The sequence below is a fragment of the Lucilia sericata genome, unplaced genomic scaffold (assembly GCF_015586225.1).
Source record: "Lucilia sericata isolate MDLA Ls3-8-SP2 unplaced genomic scaffold, ASM1558622v1 Contig000695F_arrow, whole genome shotgun sequence".
Lineage (NCBI taxonomy): Eukaryota > Metazoa > Arthropoda > Insecta > Diptera > Calliphoridae > Lucilia > Lucilia sericata.
Window position 1 is genome coordinate 169,174 of NW_023994698.1, and position 20,855 is coordinate 190,028.

A 20,855-nucleotide genomic window follows, 5' to 3' on the forward strand; every position below is an offset into this window, starting at 1 on the left:
AGGATCAACAAGGCACATCGGTGCTGGGCGATATGTAGGAGAACCATAGGCATGAAATGGGGTCTTAGTCCTACTATGACAAATTGGCTTTATAAAAGTGTAATTAGACCAATTCTAGCTTATGCTTCAATAATCTGGTGGACTGCTTTGGACAAAAAGTGTAATATCAAACTACTACAGGGAGTTCAGCGTACATGCTGCTTGGGTATAAGTGGTGCCATGTGTACTACTTCAACCAAGGCTCTGGAAACGTTGCTAGATTTTGCACTCATTGAAACATATATAAGATATGATAGGCGAACTGGCCAAAAACGGTTATAGGACACATTGGAAGGTTATACACATTCATCGGACGTGCCTGATCGCATACCAGACACAGAATATGTCGGAAACTTTGAAACGCTAATCCCAGATAGAATGTCTTGGTCAAGCGGAACATTAGAGCAAATACCAATAGGAATCCGTTGCTACACGGATGGCTCTAAATTAGGGAACAAAGTGGGCCTGGGGTTCTATATTGAAGACCCAGAAACAGAAATATACCACCGTTTACCTAATCATAACACAAGCTTCCAGGCAGAAGTACGAGCAATAACGGAATGTGTAAATTGGATTAGAATAAATATGGCGCCCACAGGGCTTAATATATTTACCGACAGCCAGAAGGCAATTAGGGCGATATCAGGTGATAGAATTAAATCTAAGACCGTATTGGATTGTAAGAAAGCTTTAACTGAATACTCTCCCAGAGGTAAGGTTCACATCATATGGGTACCAGGCCACTCGGGAGTAGTCGGCAACGAAAGGGCGAATGTAATAGCTTTAAAGGGAAGGGAGCTCGATGTAGTTAACCTGACAAACGCAAAACCATTCGACGCAACAAAAGCTGAATTAAAAATATGGATGAGAGAATCCCATAAGGCCTCTTGGAATAATGAAATGGTGGATGGAACCACAAAGATTCTATGGGGTGACCCTGATGAGAGCAAGACGAAAAATCTCCTCAAAATTAGCAAGTCTGAGGTTAGTATGATGATACGTATTCTGAGTGGACACACAGGTTTACGAGCACATCTATACAAAATTGGACGTGCGGATTCAGACGAATGGAGAGCATGCCATTTTCAGGCATTCGTCGTTGTTAGATCCAAGTATCTTGGAAGTGATGTTATTCCGGAAATAACATTCTTAACCAACACCGATTGGAAGATTCTTAGGAATTACGTCCAGGAAACTGAGTTTCTGAACATGGAAAAATAATACATTTAGTGAACAATTTTTTTTCTTGAATTGGCGCGCACAACAGGCCCGATAGTGGCCTAGGTGTATTTCTTCGGATTTGATGTAGTATACATCCTCCTATCAACCTAACCTAACCTAATCATGTATGTACATATGTATATATATTTTCCGTTGAAAATAGACATTGTGTTAGATTTGAAAACCAAAATATATACATACATACACATATACGGGCAATTTCATATCAAGTGACCAAACTCAAAAAATCAATTTTGACGAAATTTGCACTATTGCATGACCAAAATGTCCAAATTTGATCCGCTCTAAGTCCAGCAGTTCTGGATCGGAAGACATCGATTTTTAAAGTTGGGTCACTTGACACAAAATGACCCATACGTATGGGTATTTTCATGAGAAGGTCTAACAAGACTGAACAAATAAAAAACCTAACTTTCCCATTTTTGAAGATTATACTAGAGACAGGGGGTCCAAATATTTTCGGATTCATAAATGCAATTTTATTTTATAAATGATTTATAAATAAAATTACGTAATGAAAATTTTGTTTTATAATCATTTTATAAAATAAAATGTTGTTTATGAATCCGGACCCCTTAATAACGCTTTAGAGCTCATAATTTCGTTAAATGTATTAGTATTTCTACAAAATTCGGCAGATCTATTATTTATATAATCGTCATTGGGCTCAATTTGACCCTAGCCCCCATAAAAGGTAATTCTTCAGCAAATTACTTAAAAGTCCGTAACTCATTTATAAACATTAGTATGTGTTCAAATTAGGCATAAGTGATGTAGCATGGGTAACATGAGAAACGGTCCATGTTTCATCCTAGTTCCCATATAACACCACTTTTTTATTTTATTTTTATATGTATATCATTTTTTCCAATTATTTTTCAAATTAAAAATTGCCCAAAATCAAAATTAGCATCAATTATAGGGTTAATTAAAAGTAGCGCGTTTATTATTTAAATGGTATCGACTGTCGACTGCCCATACATAAATTTGAGTGCATTCTTTCATCAGAAATTGCAGTTCAATAAAGTATTTTTGATGGGGATTTCAAATTATTTTATAATTATTTCTAGGAATTTATTATTTTGTTGTTAAAAACAACAAGTATTATGCATTTTGCGTTAAAAAGTTTTGAAGGAAAATGATAAAGTAATTCGGAAATAAAAACAAGTAAGAATGTCGTATGTATGATACCCTACACCAGTGAGTATGTTAAAATATGGATTATTTGTTTAATAATTAAGCATTTAAGTAGTTTTTTACCTTAATTCCGAAATATTTTAATAATTTGATCACAAAAAAAGAGATTTTCTAAATAGGTTTTACGTTTAATGTTCAGACTTAGAGCAGATGCTGAGGCCTGATTATTTCGAAAATCGCCAGAATCGTTAAGACTTATACAAAACTAAGTTTTGCCGATTTTTGTAGAGATACTGGTGATGTAATGACGGACACCAAAAACGTCTTTCTTATTCAGTGGTTTATTAAGAACTTAACTACAAAAATCAGTTGAACAAAAAGGAATGAAAAATTCAGAAGAAAAACAAAAACAAAACTAACGGTTATTGTTCAGCTCCAACATGATTCCCAAGATTTTATATAAAAATAAAACAAATGTATATTTCAAATTTATTGGAGATGAAGATCTCTTTTTATTTAAACCAAAATATTACCTCGTAGAAGTAGATGGTTTTGTAAATGTAATTGCACGTAGTGCTTGTGTCGTAGACAAATCAAAAGTGATTTATAATGTCAAACGAAACAAGCATAAATTTGGTGGCAAACAATATTTAAGCACCGTTAGCGGTTACTCGTTAGAATCTTCCAACAATGTTGCAAAAAAAGGGAAGCTTTATAGGATTCTAACGTTGTTATAAATAGTATTTCAAAAAGGTAGTTAAATCAATTTTAACTTAAATATTGCCGGCCACCTTGCAATACCTTAGGAATTGCAAACGATTTTAAAACGACTAAGTCCCGCAGGGGGATTTTTAAAAAGTCTCTCGACTTTCCCCACAGAACCGAAGTCCCGCAGGTGGATTTTTAAGAAGTCTCTCGACTTTTCCCACAGCACCGAAGTCCTGCAGGTGGATTATTATTTAATATAAGACATGTAATATATATAAAGATAATAAATAATAAGGTAAAAACATAAATAAGGTAGTAGGAACATAAATATATTTCTGTGAGCATTTTAAAGTGATAATAAATTAAAGGTTAAAAAGCGTTAGACCACGTAGAATACGTTAAATTGCCGATATATGTTTCAAAATCCCTAGGATTAGCTGGACCTGTCAGTATCCAACCAAATATAGTTTTCTGTGCCAATAATGACCCTAATACGTTTTGTTGTATTTCCGGTGAAATAATGCGCGGATTTAAAACTGCTCCGATAAGAATATCTACAGGCCTACTGGTAAAAAGATTCGAATCAGCCAAACAAAGATTTGGCAATAATTTTCCAATATCGACATTTACAGAAGTCGAAGGCAAATTTCCTGTTATTTCTGGTAAAACAAATGCGTTAGTTGATAGTTTTATTGAAGAATCTAAATCTGAACTAATTTCCAATGGAAAAAACTTTGAAACTCCAAAAATCACATTATTAACGCCAGAAACGTTAGAATTCGAAGAATGAGTGGGAAGTTTTAATCTTTTTCGTAAACGTTCAGAAATGAAAGAACATTCTGAACCCGAATCTATTAAAGCACGGACCTGATACTTATGGCTGTTATGAATTATGTTTACCATTGCAGTCCCTAACAAAACGGACTGATTCTGTCTAGTATGAAATACTTGTGGATTAGAAGTAACATTATTGGACGTATGCGATTGTCGAGTGTGAGAGTTAGTGGGTCGTAGAACCTCACTGGAATTCTGTTCAGTAGAAACAGTACGTCTTTCAACTATAGAATTATCTGTATGCTGCAGATGAAGCATAGAATGATGTCGATTATTGCAAATAAAACAGTTATTGTTGATTGTACAACTTCTGACTTTATGTGTCCTCGAAAGGCAACTAGTACAGCAGTTATAATCATTCACAGTAGAAATTCTGTCAGATACTGAAAGATTTTTAAATCGACGACAATTTCGCAAATAGTGTGACTGATTAGGGCATAAGATACATGAAGGTTTAGTAATAGTAGAACTATTTGAATGCACTGAAGAGTCGACGTCAGTCGAGTTCGTACCTTTAAGATCTTGAAGACATTGTAATGTCTGAATTCTTTCTGTCAGAAAATTATCGAAATCTTTCCATGTAGACAAAACTGTTTTGTTTTTAACACCCTGTTCCCACAAAATAACTGTAGATCTAGGCAGACGTTGAATACACATAAAAATTATAATTGGATCCCAATTATCCGTAGGCACTTTATAAATAGAAAGAGCCGAAAGGCAACTATTAATTTCGCGTTGTAGTGTTTTGAGTGCTGTTATCGATTCCTTGTCAAGGAAAGGAAGGCCAAAAATAAGTTGTAGTTGGTTATGTACCAACATACGAGGATTCTCATATGCTTCCTTTAAATCGCGCCAGGCTACTTCAAAACTTGCGTTAACAAGTGGATATTTAGAAACGATTTCTTTTGCTTCACCCTCGGTTTTTCTTATTAAATGGCAAAGCCGTTCTATATTGCTAAGCCGCGAGCTATTAATAAAAATTGCGGTAAATAAATCCCTAAAAGCGGGCCAAGAAACATAATCACCTCTGAAGGAATCAATATCACAAGGAGGTAGTGCTAGATTATGATCTGTATTACCGGAGTTCGAATTTACCGTTGGAGATTCATTGCTTTTCAAAGCAGATTTGAATTCATCTATTTTTCCATGGATAGATCCTCCGCATTGGATATACGCTGTATAGGTAGCTTTATATTTAGCCGCTGCCACATCAAATTCTTCGGACTCTAAAAAGTAAAGACATTCATTATACGTCGTCTTAACTTTACCCCAAAGTGTTTTTAACTCTTGACTCTGAATCTCTAAAGTATAAACCGTATGAATTTCTTCGTCAAAATTACTAAACATAGCCCCGAATGCAATAAGAGCATCCGATGCTCTAATAAACGAGTTTAGTGGCGAAACCGACATTTTTTAATATTTGAAAAGTCGTTTAAAATAAATAAATTAATAATACTACTTGACTACAAAATGTATATAAACACATGTGATAATAGTCAAACTGGCCGAGCGTAGGGTGACTAATATAAAGGTAGAAGAAGAATCAACCGTTTATGTATTTTATTGTTTTATTTTACAGATCTAAATCTGTAAACAAATAACGCACAAAAGAAAATGTAAAAACCACTGATTTTTGTAATAAAATTTTAATAAAATTTACTTTAATTTAATATATTGTCCGTAGGATCAAAAATAAATTAAAAAATTTTAAATATACAGCTGTGGTCAGCTAATTGGAAACGCTCTCTTTATATTACAGCTTGACATGATTTGTATAATATTATGAAAATATTATGTTAGATTTTCAGTTCGAAACTCATGTATTTTATAAATTGATGTTGTTATAATAAAATGAAATGCATTTTGTTGTGGAACATTTCTTATTTACTTTTCAATTTTAAATTTGGTGAAAATCGCCCAAAGATACATCAAAGAAATTGCGACAACTAATTGGAAACGACCATTTTTTATTAAAATTTTTTTAAGTTAAATCTAATTTTGATAAAAAAATTTAATTGTACTTTGGTAAATATTATTATTAATTTAATTTATAAGAAATGTTACATCATTATTTTTAGGACTAATAATGAAAATAGAACAAAGAAATATTCCTTCCCTGGGTAGATCCATTTTTGAACTTCATAAAGCTTGTAAATCGTAAAAAGATATAGGAGAACAGCCCTTTTGTTCAAAAACATATATTTTTGATCGTTTATAGCATTTTAAGAAATATGACACTGATACTAACGCTCTACGTCAAAAATTTTCCAGAAAAACATCAGCCCACCCCCAAACCGGATGATAATACGAATCTCTAAAGCTGGCCCAAAGGAATCATCCACGGGCATCCAGCGGTAAATTTGAGAAAAATTAGATATAACGTTATCTTAGCCAACTATTTCACGATGTTTGGTGGAATCGGGGCATATTGGAAGAGAATCGCGAAGGAAACCTTTAGCAGCTAAAGTTTAAAGAATTTGCCATATCTCATTCGAAAATCTGCCACACCTTTTACCATTTATTGTACCTTGTATATTGAGGTATAATACGATTAATCTCTGTTTCAAAGCTCCGAAGTAAATAATTCCACTGATTAACCGTCTAATTTTGATAAGATCAGGTCAATTCAACACGATATTTCATATACAAGAGATATTGCAAATTCTTTGAATTTTAGTTGGAAAAGGTTTCATCCGCCCTTTCTCAAGATGCCCCGATTCCGTCAAAAATCGCGAAATAGTTGGCTTAGATAACGTTATATCTAATTTTTCTCAAATTTACCGCTGGATGCCCATGGATGATTCCTTTGGGCCAGCTTTAGAGATTTGTCTTATTATCCGGTTTGGGATGGGCTGATATTTTTTCGGAAAATTTTTCACGTGGAGCGTTAGTATCAGTGTCATATTTCTTAAAATGCTATAAACGATTAAAAATATATTTTTTTGAACAATAGGGCTCTTCTCCTATATCCTTTTAAGATTTACAAGCTTTATGATGTTCAAAAATAGATCTACCCAAGGAAAGAGAATTTCTTTGGCCTATTTTCATTCTTAGCCTAAAAATAATTATGTAAAATTTCTTATAAATTAGAAACAATATATACCCAAATGCAATTACATTTTTTATCAAAATTAGATTTAACTTAAAAAAAATTTTAATAAAATATGGCCGTTTCCAATTAGTTGTCGCAATTTCTTTGATTTAGCTTTGGGCGATTTTCACCAAATTTAAAATTGAAAAGTAAATAAGAAATGTTCCACAACAAAATGCATTCCATTTTATTATAACAACATCAATTTATAAAATACATGTGTTTCGAACAAAAAATCTAACGTAATATTTTCATAATTTTATACAAATCACGTCAAGCAGTAATATAACGAGAGCGTTTCCAATTAGCTGACCACAGCTGTAAATTAGAGTTCGAATTAGTGAGATGTATCCACAAATTAAAAAAATAAAACAAAAATTCACAAAAGAAATGTGTGTGTATGTTCGCGAAACAAAACAAACGAATTTTATCACTTGCTCACAATTGAAATATATTTACGTACCTTATTTCGTAGAAATAAATAAATGATAAATATATCTCCGGTGGACTGTATTATAGGAATGGAGTTGAAGGTGCCAAAGAAGATCCGGTACTGATAAAGATCCAAAAAATCCGATAAATGATCTAAGAAATCCGGTTCGCTAGGACCAAATGTTCAGCTCCAAAAAGATTCCCAAGATTTTATATAAAAATAAAACAAATGTATATTTCAAATTTATTAGAGATGAAGATCTCTTTTTATTTAAACCAAAATATTACCTCGTAGAAGTAGATGGTTTTGTAAATGTAATTGCACGTAGTGCTTGTGTCGTAGACAAATCAAAAGTGATTTATAATGTCAAACGAAACAAGCATAAATTTGGTGACAAACAATATTTAAGCACCGTTAGCGGTTACTCGTTAGAATCTTCCAACAAAGTTGCAAAAATAGGGAAGCTTTATAGGATTCTAAAGTTGTTATAAATAGTATTTCAAAAAGGTAGTTAAATCAATTTTAACTTAAACAGTTGTAATAAGAGTAAAAGGAAGAAACATAAATTAGGGTTGCCATCGTTTAATACTTTCAACAACTGGAATATTAACATAATTATGACCTATTCGGGGGGAAGTAATAAAAATAAACATGCCCTGAATGGTCTTTTAAAATTTTTGACTGTCAAATGAGATAGACTAGGGAGTACCCATGAAAAATCATTGAAACCCGCATTTATTTTGTACAAATTTTGAGTACGCGAACAGACCTAATATTTATTACGACATCAGCTGTTCAAGTGTTGAGACATGTTGTCAGTGATGATACATGTGGGAAATCATAACTTAGTTGTATAACAAATGTACAATCAGTGTTGGCTAACATGATATGACAAAGATAGCATAAAAGTTATTGCAGTGTACTAAAAAAAATTCTATTTAGCTGGACAAATTAAATTTTAGCTTGAAACTGGACAAGCATCAAAAAAGCTGGACAATCCAGACAAGTCCAGCCAGGCTGGCAACCCTAGTCGTAGACAAATCAAAAGTAATTTATAATGTCAAACGAACAAGCATAAATTTGGTGGCAAAACAATATTTAAGCACCGTTAGCGGTTTGCTATTACAAAAAAGTATTTACATCAATTCTAACTTAAACAGTACTAATTACATACTAACCTACCGGAGGCACATTGTTCAGATTAAATTTGTTATTAACAAAAAAATTAAATATCTGTAATGAATAAATGCACAATTTTAGGGAGATATCGCTGTTAAAAGAACTGAAACATCCCAACATTGTTTGTCTTGAAGATGTCTTAATGGAAGAAAATCGCTTGTATTTAATATTTGAATTCTTATCTATGGATCTTAAAAAATATATGGACTCTTTACCACCTGAAAAAACATTAGATTCTGAGCTTGTAAGAAGTTATCTTTATCAAATTACAAGCGCTATTTTATTTTGTCATCGAAGAAGGGTTTTACATCGTGACCTTAAGCCGCAAAATTTACTGATTGACAAAAATGGTATTATAAAAGTGGCAGATTTTGGACTTGGTCGTTCATTTGGTATTCCCGTGCGTATATATACACATGAAATTGTAACGCTTTGGTACAGGGCTCCAGAAGTATTGCTGGGATCACCTCGTTACTCGTGTCCTGTAGATGTATGGTCTATTGGATGTATTTTTGCTGAAATGGCTACAAGAAAGCCATTATTCCAAGGAGATTCGGAAATCGATCAGTTATTCCGTATGTTCAGGTAAATATGTTTACTGTAATTTATTATTATAATAAATATTATTATAACAAATATTTCCTTACAAACGAAAACCCAGTTAAAAGTGATTAAAGAGATATAGAAAAGTCACTACAAATAACATATTCGAAGTACATCAAAATTTGGTGAAAAACCAATTCAATTTACATAAGCATGTCGTTGAAAGTATGTGGTTTATTTTTAGCATCCAAATATCGAACTTTTACTGCTTCTATAAACAAGATTAGATGTAGTTCAATGTTGTCAAAATTGAACAACATCCCTCCAATGACGCTAATGTAAAATTCATAGGGTTTTCACCAAAATTGGAAGTACTTCAAGTATGTTATTTGTGGTGAAAATATTATCTTGCTTAGGGCTGTACGTCGCCATCTATCAAAACATCGACTTCATAATTTCTTTTGTTCATATAGATTTTATCGAAATATTTAATATTTTGTATTCTCATTAGACATCGCTAATTCTTTAGCATTACTATTTTTACATTTCGTAATTTATGTACATGCTTTTAAATTTTATTTTGAAATGATTCAAAAAACAAGAAAGTTTCATTAGATCAGGGATGAATAAAAGAAACAATTGTTTCCATCTTAGTTTTAGTTATTGTGTTATACCAATAGTGTTAACGCAAAAATATAAATCATAAGACTTTTATTCTCTTCTTTAAAATACGAATGGGATTTCATTTGATTTTCAATACGTAAAGTTTCATAGTGTAAAGCCCACATAATATGCGATCAATTAAAATATTTATTTACAAAATATTTTAACCAAAAAACTATACCTCGGCAGACACATACTATTACCCATTTGTTGCAAATTCAAAATACGCAGGGATTGTACGGAATCAGCTTTCATTCCCCTTGTTTTTCCCTATATTATAATACTCAAAATAAATTTGTTGTAAATATCAATAACAAAGTTAATAGAATCTTAAATAGTCTATCCAACAATCATAAAATATTCTTATTTTCCTTGTCAAAAGCCGACTTTCTATCCTCCGAATTGTTTATAGTCAGTAACTCAAAATAACTTTAACCTATTTTTCTTTTCGAATCCAAAAATATTTTGCTTTAAATTGCATATATTTTGCATATTTATAACATTTTCATTGCATAGTCTGCATATTTTAAAATTTTTCATTGTATTCTATATTTTTACAATAAATTTGTTATTGACTTATTTGGATTTTTTTAAATAAATTAAAAAAAATCATCTTAACAACAAAATGCGAGGTTTCATCTCTAAAACTATGAAATTAAATTTTACATAGTGATGATTTAAACGTTCAAAAATAATGGTCTATACCCACCTTAAAGTATCCGATCTGAATCATTTTCTGAGGCTGTCCATATGTGTGTCTGTTCAGCTCCACCACAATTTCTCTCCGTATTTATTTATATTTTACCTCGTAGAAGTAATATCGCCAAGAGCACGTAGTGCTTATGTCGACGATCAGAAAAGAAGTGTATTTAATTTGCAAAACGTATATTGGTGGCAAACAATATTTAGATACCGTTAACGGTTTACTCGAAATAAATGTAAGTGTAGAAAAATACATATTCTCAAAAAATTTTATGAGGGTCGGACAATTTTTAACACCCGCCCTCATCTTTTTTCAGGTAATCAAAAAAAATTTTTAAATATAACGGAAATTAAGCAAAATTCTACATAAATGCGCTAATATTTAAATTAAATAATATTTTAAATATATTCGTAATTGGTGTAGGGTATCATATGGTCGATCGTACCCGACTATAATTTCTTGCTTTGTTTAAGGAAATATTTTTTAGTACATATTTCATTTCATGCATTATTAATTAATGCATTAATGTTATGAATTTTACCACATATTATCCATAATAGATCGGTTAAATACATAATTAAATAAAATGGCTCAAAGATGGCTTAAATAAATAAATCAGAACTAAAAAAATACAAAATTGTGATATACCCAAAATTACGACAAAATGTGAATTAATTTTTAATTCTCCATGTTGTACAGAAAAATATTAGGTAAAATAATTTTGTTTTATTGTTTATTTTGTAGCATTTTATATTTCATTTCACACAACTATTATATATTTTTTATTTTATTCAGGATACTTAAAACGCCAACAGAAGAAATTTGGCCAGGCGTTACATCACTTCCAGATTACAAAAATACGTTTCCATGTTGGTCAACAAACCAATTACCCAATCAATTGAAAAATCTTAATAGCGAAGGACTTGATTTAGTTCAAAAAATGCTTATCTACGATCCAGTTCATCGCATATCAGCAAAAGACGTATTGGAACATCCATACTTCGACGGGTTTGATAATAAGCTCATAACACTACGTTATAAAGCGGATCCCTAATTTTTTATTTTGATCATTGAAATACATATTGCATAAAATAAAATTTAGATTTTTATAAGTAACCCATAGATACATGCAAATAACAACAAGACCACAATTTGTAATTTAAAGGATTTTATTTAATACATAAACGCAACAAAATTGGCCAATAAATATTTAGGCCAGTATAACATAATTTTAGCTTGTAAAACACAATTTAAAATAAATTCACATATAATAATTAGTGTTTAAAATTTAGATTTATTTTCTTCTACATTTTAAAAAACGTTTCGAAACCTAAATTATAAGTGGTAGGTAGTTCGTCGTTGCTAACTACTAGTGCATTGCATTGATTCTCGAAATTTTCAGTTCGAAAAAATAATGGAATTCATACTTTACAAACGACATACATATTAATACTTTTTCGGTAGAAAATAACCAATGAAATGTATATAAGTGTGTAATAGAAATAATGTGGTTTATTTTTGACATCCAATTATCCGACTTTTACTGTTTCTGTAAATAATATTAGATCTACTTCCAAGCTAATGTAAAAAAATTTAACTATACCTAACCTTGTTTTTAGAAGCTGTAAAAATCTGATATTTGGATGTCTAAAATAAAACATATTCACTCAATGACACGCTTGTGTAAATTTCATTGGTTTTTCACCAACATTTTATGAACTTCGAATATGTTATTTGTAGTGACCTTTCTACATCTCTTTCCTCACTTTTAACTTTGTTTTCAATTGTAAGTAAACATCTGTGCCCCGTTTCTGTAATTCTCGCATCGAGATAATCTGTCGAAAAATTCATGATCATCTTGTGTAAAATAGGGTGAATAAATGAAATTTAAAAATTTCTTATTAAATTTTAATGAGTACAGTTTAAAAATAATCAGAGTCACACTGTTAAAAACTGGAAGACTATTATATTTTAAGTTTTTTCTCGATTTGAGAAAATTACAGAAACGAGGTACTAGTTTATAAAAGTGAAAAATGTGTAATAGATGTTATTAAAATATGTCGTTTGAAAAGTATGACATCAATTATTTTTTGCGGGGAATTTTAAAAAAATGAGTTAGGAGTGGATTGTATATAATTTGGACATTATCTTTCTGATTCAGAAACCCATTTCACGATATTTGATATGATCTTCGAGATTAACTTTGGGTGTGTTACCTTTGGTCTATCTCCACAATTCGAAATTAAAAACATATATCGTCACCTGAAACGCAAACGGCCCTAATAAAAAATTGGACTCCTCCGACCAAAATTAGCGATTTTATTGACAAAAAACAAAAGGCCCTATCTACAAAAACATTTTCCGACGAAATTATCGGCCAAGGGCTGATAACCCCAGCAACTCCGTATCCTGTTGGTCCGTGCCGGAATAGAAATAAATCCCGGACCATGGTTCTGTACAGTTTGCCAGAACCGGTTGCACCATATGTCCACTCAATTAAGGTGCAACGCGTGTTTGGGCTGGTGTCACCTCAGGAACTGCTCTGGACTAAGCCATCATCGGGAGTGGTCGGAGACTTTTGTCGCCTCATGCTGCCAACAACAGCAACGAAATTCAATGGCATCATTGACATCGTCTCATCATACGCCACACCTCCGCAATCACAACAACCGCAGCAAACACAACATCCACAGCAGCAACAACAACCCTCGCCTGACTCCATCGATTGCTGTCCAGAGACCTGGGGTGATATTGCAGTTTAACTGCAATGGCCTCCAGAGTAAATTGCCCGAGATAACCAAAATAACATCGTGGTTTATCGTTATATAGTGTTGTTTTAACGCACTGTCTGTATTAAACCCAAGAATTTGTTTTCTCTGTCTACCGAGACCATTTCAAAAAAAGCTGATTTCAGTGTTTTTGAACTGTCAAATTTGACACCTCTGTATACTTTGTGTCTACATTCCGCCAGTAGCCGACATTAGGACCTTACAAGACGGCGATTTGCATCTGGTCCTTGGGGACTTCAATGCGCATCACTAAATGATGATGCCCCCACACGTATTATGGGTAACTGCGCCAGCTCTCCAGACATTACAATAGCTGGTGTTATAAGACCACTTACTTACTTATCAGACCACTTACACATAAGCGTTTGACTGGATCGACCCAACGACTTCATCGTTTTTGAACGCCGACTCTACATAAACCAAAAGAAAGCAGACTGGCTCGGCTTCAGAGAATTCACTGATCGCATCTTCAATGATCTTCCAGCTCCTAGCGACGTACACCAAGCAGAGATTAAGTTCCGCGAAACTGTCATTGCAGCAGCAGGCCGCTATATTCCTGCTGGTCGACTATACATAGTGCGGCCGCACTTCCCAGCAGAGGCAGCGAGACTAGCAGACGAACGCGTTGACCTCCGAAATATCAACCCCGACGACCCACGTTTTGTCCAGCTGAATCAGCTGGTTGGTAAATGAGGACAAGCGGAATAAATGGTTAGATAATTTGAAGAAATGCAACCTAAGCTCAGGTGTTAGTAAGTTGTGGTCTACAGTTAGGTCTCTCTCCAACCAGACGAAGAAGGATGACAGGGTCGCGATTAAGTTTGCAGACACCACTATTTCCGACCCTGAACGGTGCTCGCGTGCATTTTGCCGACTTTTTATTGAGCACCCCAGAGAGATAAACTTCACAACCTTCAAGTCTCGGACATTCCACAACCCTTCTAAAGTTGCTGAGGCCATCAACGCAGCCAAACCATCTAAGGCGATTGGCCCCGACGGCATATCCATGCTGATGCTGAAACACCTTGGCGAACGGGGAGTCGGGTACTTGACAATGGTTTTTAACCTGTCAATGAGCAGCCCGATAATACCCAATGTCTGGAAAAAGGGTAGAGTCATCCCGATACTGAAACCAAGGAAGAACGCGACAGAGGGTCAATCCTACAGGCCGATTTCCCTCCTGTCACCAGTCGCGAAGACTCTTGAGGAGCTCCTCCTCCCCCAGCTGTCCTGCCATCTAACAGCAGCTCGCCACCAGCATGGATTCCATAAGATGCACAGCACCACCTCAGCATTAACCGCCATAACCACTCAGATCTCACAAGGCTTAAACCAGCAGAGGCCTTGTGAAAGGACACTCCTAGTGGCGCTAGACTTATCGAAGGCCTTCGATACAGTCAGCCATACCACACTTTTCGAGGACATCCTGCAGTCCCCCATGCCCAACAACTTGTAGAGATGGATTATAAGTTATCTGAGTGGCCGTCAGTCGTTCGTTGAGTTTAGATACAAATGTACCAAAACCCGTAGAGTTAAACAGGGTGTACCACAGGGCGGCGTCTTGTTTGTTTAACTTCTACCTCTCTAAACACCCCACACCTCCACAAGGTGTGGAAGTTATATCTTATGCGGACGACTGTACCATTATGGCGACGGGCCAAAATGTTGATGAGCTATGCGATCGAGTGAATGGTTATCTCGGAGAAATACACAACTTCTTCACTGGACGTAACCTGAAACTATCACCAGCGAAGACTTTTCACCACCTGGACGATGGAGCTAAACTTGAACCTAGGCGTCGTAGTCGATGGAAACCAAATACCAACTGTGAACCACCCAAAGATTTTGGGGGTCACCTTTGGCAGCCCGTTTACTTCCTCAGCTCATGCCACTGCAATTACGCACATATTGCGAAGTAGAAACAAGGTCCTCAAAGCGCTAGCCGCCAGCACTTGTGGAATGGACAAAGAAACCTTGTTGGCTACCTATAAAACAATTGGCCGGCCAGTGGTCAATTATGCTGCTCCAGTGTAACGGGCTGCATGCAAATAACCTCAGAGCACCATCTACACGAGGAATCGAAGGTCCTCCCAGTCAAAGAACATAATGTCATGCTGACTAAACAGTTCCTCCTGGGATGTCACCAATCCCGCAAAGACCGTGCCGTCCCCAATATATGCCCAGCATGTGGACAGGGTCACCATGATACCCACCACATATTCAACTGTCCAGCCCACCCTACTTCACTTAGCCCAATGGATTTATGGACTAACCCTATTGAAGTAGCCCAAGTTCTTGGCATGGACCTAAATACAAAACCCCCGGATTAAAAATTGTATAGTTTAAGGGCCAATCTTTAGGTGAAAGATTAGCGATTAAATTAAAATTAATCCTTGAAAGATGTTTTTGAGTACTCAATTAGTTAATTTTGTTTGCAAGTTTAAGCGCCCAATGGAGGTGGTTTACACTTAAGCACGAAATGCAAAAGCGTAAACAGCTGATGCAAAAAAATTAATACTATTTTTACAAATATAAACATTAAAATGTTCTATTTATTGATTAGTATAAATTATGTACACTTCAAAATACATTTTTTTTGTTTTTAATTTAAGTTTTCATTAATTTTCATATTAAATTTACAATTGTCTTCTTTTTTATAAAATATGCATTGTTTTGATAACAAACAGTACTCAAAAACAACAAAGAGGATTAACGTAAGATTAAATTTATTTTTTGATTAACTAATCTGATTATTAATTGACATTTGATTGCCATCTCAAAAGCCCGCTCTAAACTGTTACAACAACAACACATACAGAAGATGCTAAAATTAGAAATGGGTATTAGTGTTAAAGATGATAAAACTGTTTGTGAGCCGTGTACCTATGGAAAAGCTATTCGGTTGCCGTTTGGTCATAGAAATGTCTGTGGACCATTTTATGAGTCGTTTTTTAAAAAGAAGTACCTGGTGATTTTTAAAGATTCATATACGAAGTATCGTTTTGGATTTGTTGTAAAACAAAAGTCTGAAGTTAGAGACTGCTTAGAAGAAGTTCTGATGTTAGCAAATAATCGTGGTCATCATATAAAAGAATTATTAAGCGACAATGGTCGTGAGTTTGACAACCATGAAATAAAGTCAATTCTAAAGAAGAATGGTGTCATGCAAAGATTAACAGCTCCCTATACACCACAACAGAATTGCGCTAGTAAAGGGAAAATCGTACAGTTGTTGAGATGGCTCGTACATTCAAATATTCCAATACAGAAGCAAAGTTTCCAGATGCTATATGGGCTGAATTAGTAAGAACAGCAATATATATACTAAACAGAACTGGCAAGTCATCAGTAGAAAATAAAAGTCCTTGTGAGTTATGGATGGGGAAGAAACCTAGAGTGCATCATTTAAGTATCATATCATACGAATGTTATGTTCATATACCTAAACAAAAGAGAAAGAAGATGGATGCTAAATTTGCAAAAGGATTTCTCATTGGTTATGACGATGATGAGCGTTATCGGGTTTACATCAAAGAGAAACAAGAGGTTATACTTTCCAGAGATGTCAAATTTATTGAGAAAATTAAATCATGCGTATCTGATGATCAAAATACTAAAGAAAATGACAACAAAAATTTAGATACTGAAGTGAACAATAGTGATCTTTGTCGTGAGAGACAGACGTATTTTTAATCCGCTCCGTTTATTTCGGAAAAAATTGATTTACGTATAAAAAAAATAAACTAATTGCGCATGGACGCTTAAAATAAAAAAATATTCTTTTTTATTAGTGTAAAAAAATAACAAAATATTTCACATATAATTTAATAAAACTATAAACAAATCAATAACAAGTGTCTTTTTTTACCATTAAAATTATTGTGTTATAATTGTGTTATAATCAATAATATTTAAAGAGCTTATGAGTTCTCAAAATGAGACAAGGCTCAGTTTAAACGGTAGAAATGCCTATATATTTCTAAGCGGGGAGGGTATGCAACCAAATATAAGAGACCCAAGATTTAACAAAGACTATTTAACCGCCAAACCAATTGAGAGAGCTCGCTCCTGTTCCCCCGCTCTACCATCAAACAATAATAATAATAATAATCAACCAACATCACCAACTAAAAATTCTGAAGAAAATATAATAAAAGAAAACACAAGTAAAACTGCATTTCAAACAACAACAATGCCCATACCTAAAACAACACCAACAATCAATCATACACAAGCTGTAAACAAATCACAAGTAAACAAATCTGGTGAGAGCTTAAAAGAGTGTAACACTGCAGTATCTGTAAGTAACAATAATGGTACATCAAAGGGTGCCATCCCAAAAGCTGTAAATGAGAAGGATAAAACAAAAACGCCAGGTATGCTTAGATATTTTAATATAAATAAAAGAAACTTAAGCCCCCAAAAGGTAGAAAATACCCTAAAGAAGCAAAAGATAAATGACAATCCCTTGTTAAAAAATCGTTATGCGCTCCTAAGTGAAGAAAATAATGATCAGGGCAGTAATTCTAATACTAGCCAAAAATCATTGAAACCACCTCCTATATTCCTTCGCGAACCTAGTTCAAATACTCTAGTGAAATCACTTATTGATAAAATTGGAAAAAATAACTTCCACATTGTTCCCATTAGAAAGGGAGGTGTGGAAGAAACTAAAATAGTTATATACACTGAGGATAATTACAGAAAAATCTCTCAATATCTAAATGATAACAAAAGAAACTTTTACACCTATCAGCTGAAAAGTAGTAAAGTCTTCATAGTGGTCATCAAAGGTATAGAGTCCAGTGTAGAGCCAAACGAAATCAAGTAGGCCCTAAAAGAAAAGGGCTATAGTTCACGAAGTGTAGTCAATATCTTTAATAGAGATAAGGTTCCCCAACCGCTTTTTCGAGTCGAGCTGGAGCCTGATAATAAAAAACTAAAAGGTAATGAAATTCACCCAATTTACTCTCTACGATACTTGTTGAATCGCAGGGTAACTGTTGAGGAACCCTTAAAACGCAATACACCTGTACAATGTGGTAATTGTCAGGAATTCGGTCATACGAAGAACTATTGCACATTGCGTACTGTATGCGTTGCATGTGGTGACCTACATTCTTCAACTGAATGTGATATCATAAAAAAAGGTCTCAATAGAAAATGCGGAAACTGTGGAGGCGACCATTCTGCAAACTATCGTGGATGCCCAGTTTATAAAGCAATGTTGAAAAGATTAAGAGAGAGAAAAAATTTGTTAAGAGGCGAAATAGTTGAACCAGTAACTCTGAACTATGGTTCCTATCCGCTAATTTCTGGAGTTCCCACTCAAAATAAAAATATACCTCCTACAGAAACTAATTTGAAAGACAAAAAAATCAACCAAGATATTCGCTTGCAGTCTAAAACCATCTCATATGCTAACATACTGAAGTCTGAAAACAAAAAGCCTATTGTCCCCCAAAATACGGAAGGGTTAGAAAATTTACTAAATACACTTACACAGAATATATCCTCTCTCTCTTAATCAAAACATGTCTAACTTCATGACATCCATGCAAAATACCATACAAGAGCTTTTGAGAGCCCAGAACCAAGTGATTCAAATACTCTTAACAAAAAAATGAGTTTTTTGAAAATATGTTTCTGGAACGCAAATGGCTTGAAACAAGCATAAAGCTGAGGTATCCCATTTTATCCACGTCAACAGTATAGATGTATTATTAATCTCGGAGACTCATTTAACAAATAGATACAATTTTTATATTTCAGGTTACACGTTTCACTTCACTAATCATCCTGACGGTAAGGCACATGGTGGTACTGGCATTCTAATTAGAAATAGAATAAAACCTATACCCTAGATAAATTTTCCAAAAATTATTTGCAGGCAACATCCATTCGATTAGAATGCGGAGTTGGTGGTTTAACCCTAAGCTCAATATATTGCCCTCCAAGATTTTCCGTGACTAAGGAAAAGTTTGAAGAGTATTTTAATACCCTAGGAGATCGTTTCCTGGCATGCGGCGACTACAACGCTAAGCACACATACTGGGGTTCCAGATTAATGAATCCCAAAGGCAGACAGCTTTACAAAACTCTAGTTGATCGAAAAAATCACTTGGATTTTATATCCCCTGGCCAGCCAACTTATTGGCCTTCTGATCCTAGAAAGATTCCTGATCTAATAGATTTTGCCATTTCAAGAAATTTAAATAGAAATTCTGTTACAGTAGAAATATCATACAAATTATTTTCTGATCATTCTCCCGTGATAATAAACTATTACGGTCAATATCCATCGTCTAGTACAGAAGCTTATTTCTTCAAGACTGATTGGTTGAAATACAAAAAATATATAAGCAGTCATATCCACATTGATCTTAACCTACAGTGTGAGGAAGATATAAATAATTGTGTTAGTGACTTCACGTCTCTAATATTTTCGGCCTTGGATCATTCTAAGTGCCAAATTCCTACTAAACCTAAAACATATATCTCTAACGCAGAAATTGATATACTTCTCCTCGAAAAGAGGAGATGTAGAAGAGATTGGCAACTTAAAAGATCTCCTGCTGCTAAGCAGAGGCTATCCACTGTAAGCAAAAAACTAAAAAGAGCCCTTCATGCGGAAGAGGATCGCAGAAATAGAAACTATATTAAAAGTTTAACCAATACTAAGCACACAAATTTCTCCCTTTGGAAGGCAGCTAAAAATATTAAGCCACCGGTAGAGGGACAAAGTCCGTTAAGAAAATCTGATGGCACTTGGGCACGAAGTCCAAAGGATAAGGCCATAGTATTCGCTGAACATTTAAGTAATGTATTCCAACCGAATCCCCCCACAAATAACTTTTTATTAGGGGTGTTACCTGTTCAACCAGAAACAGACTCTGAACTAACCAACATTAGTTTAGAAGATGTTCAGGAAATCATAAAACATAACCTTAACCTAAGGAAATCTCCTGGGTATGATTTAGTTACACCTTCCATGATTGGAAACCTACCAGGTGTGGCAATTGTTGTGCTCACGGTAATATTTAATGCGATCTTGTCTCTAGGAGCTTTTCCGAGCGTATGGAAAATCTCCCAAATAATTATGGTACCGAAGCCAGGAAAGGATTTAACGTTGGCATCCTCTTATAGACCGATCAGCTTATTACCTTGTCTGTCAAAACTATTTGAGAAAGTTTTGCTGATGACACTGCCATTCTTAGCAGTCATGTGGACTCAAATGTAGCATCTATAAACCTAGCTACTTATCTCAGACGTGTGGAGACATGGTTGAAAAATTGGAGAATTCAAGTAAATGAACTCAAAAGTAAACATATAACGTTTTCACTTAGAAGAGGTAACTGCCCTTCTTTGACATTAAACAATGTGAACATCCCACAGTCTGATCACGTTACATACCTTGGTATTCATCTGGATAGACGTCTCACTTGGCGTCGACACATAGAAGCCAAGCGGCTCCACATGAAACTAAAAGCTTCT

The 20,855-nt window shown here is 34.3% G+C and overlaps 2 protein-coding genes across 2 annotated transcripts in view; one reads left to right on the top strand and one right to left on the bottom strand.

Moving 5' to 3' along the window:
• Window positions 1-11,849, top strand: part of LOC119607443 (cyclin-dependent kinase 1) — a 33,893-nt gene extending 22,044 nt beyond the window's left edge. Inside the window, exons 2-3 of the mRNA XM_037961333.1 lie at window positions 8,745-9,248; window positions 11,368-11,849. Of these exons, the coding sequence (XP_037817261.1) occupies window positions 8,745-9,248; window positions 11,368-11,626 (763 nt within the window). The 3' untranslated portion in view covers window positions 11,627-11,849. The remainder of the gene's footprint in view (window positions 1-8,744; window positions 9,249-11,367) is intronic.
• On the bottom strand, window positions 2,978-7,842 carry LOC119607442. Its single transcript, XM_037961332.1, has 2 exons — window positions 7,515-7,842; window positions 2,978-7,369 (listed from the first exon to the last, which is right to left on the bottom strand). Exon 2 carries the CDS (start codon window positions 5,368-5,370, stop codon window positions 3,496-3,498), a length of 1,875 nt encoding a protein of 624 aa, XP_037817260.1. The 5' UTR covers window positions 5,371-7,369; window positions 7,515-7,842; the 3' UTR covers window positions 2,978-3,495.
• Window positions 11,850-20,855: the final 9,006 nt, after the last annotated feature.

What these genes read in the sequence shown, in the direction of transcription:
- LOC119607442 (XM_037961332.1), bottom strand. Translation starts at nt 5,370, where the DNA reads ATGTCGGTTTCGCCACTAAACTCGTTTATTAGAGCATCGGATGCTCTT.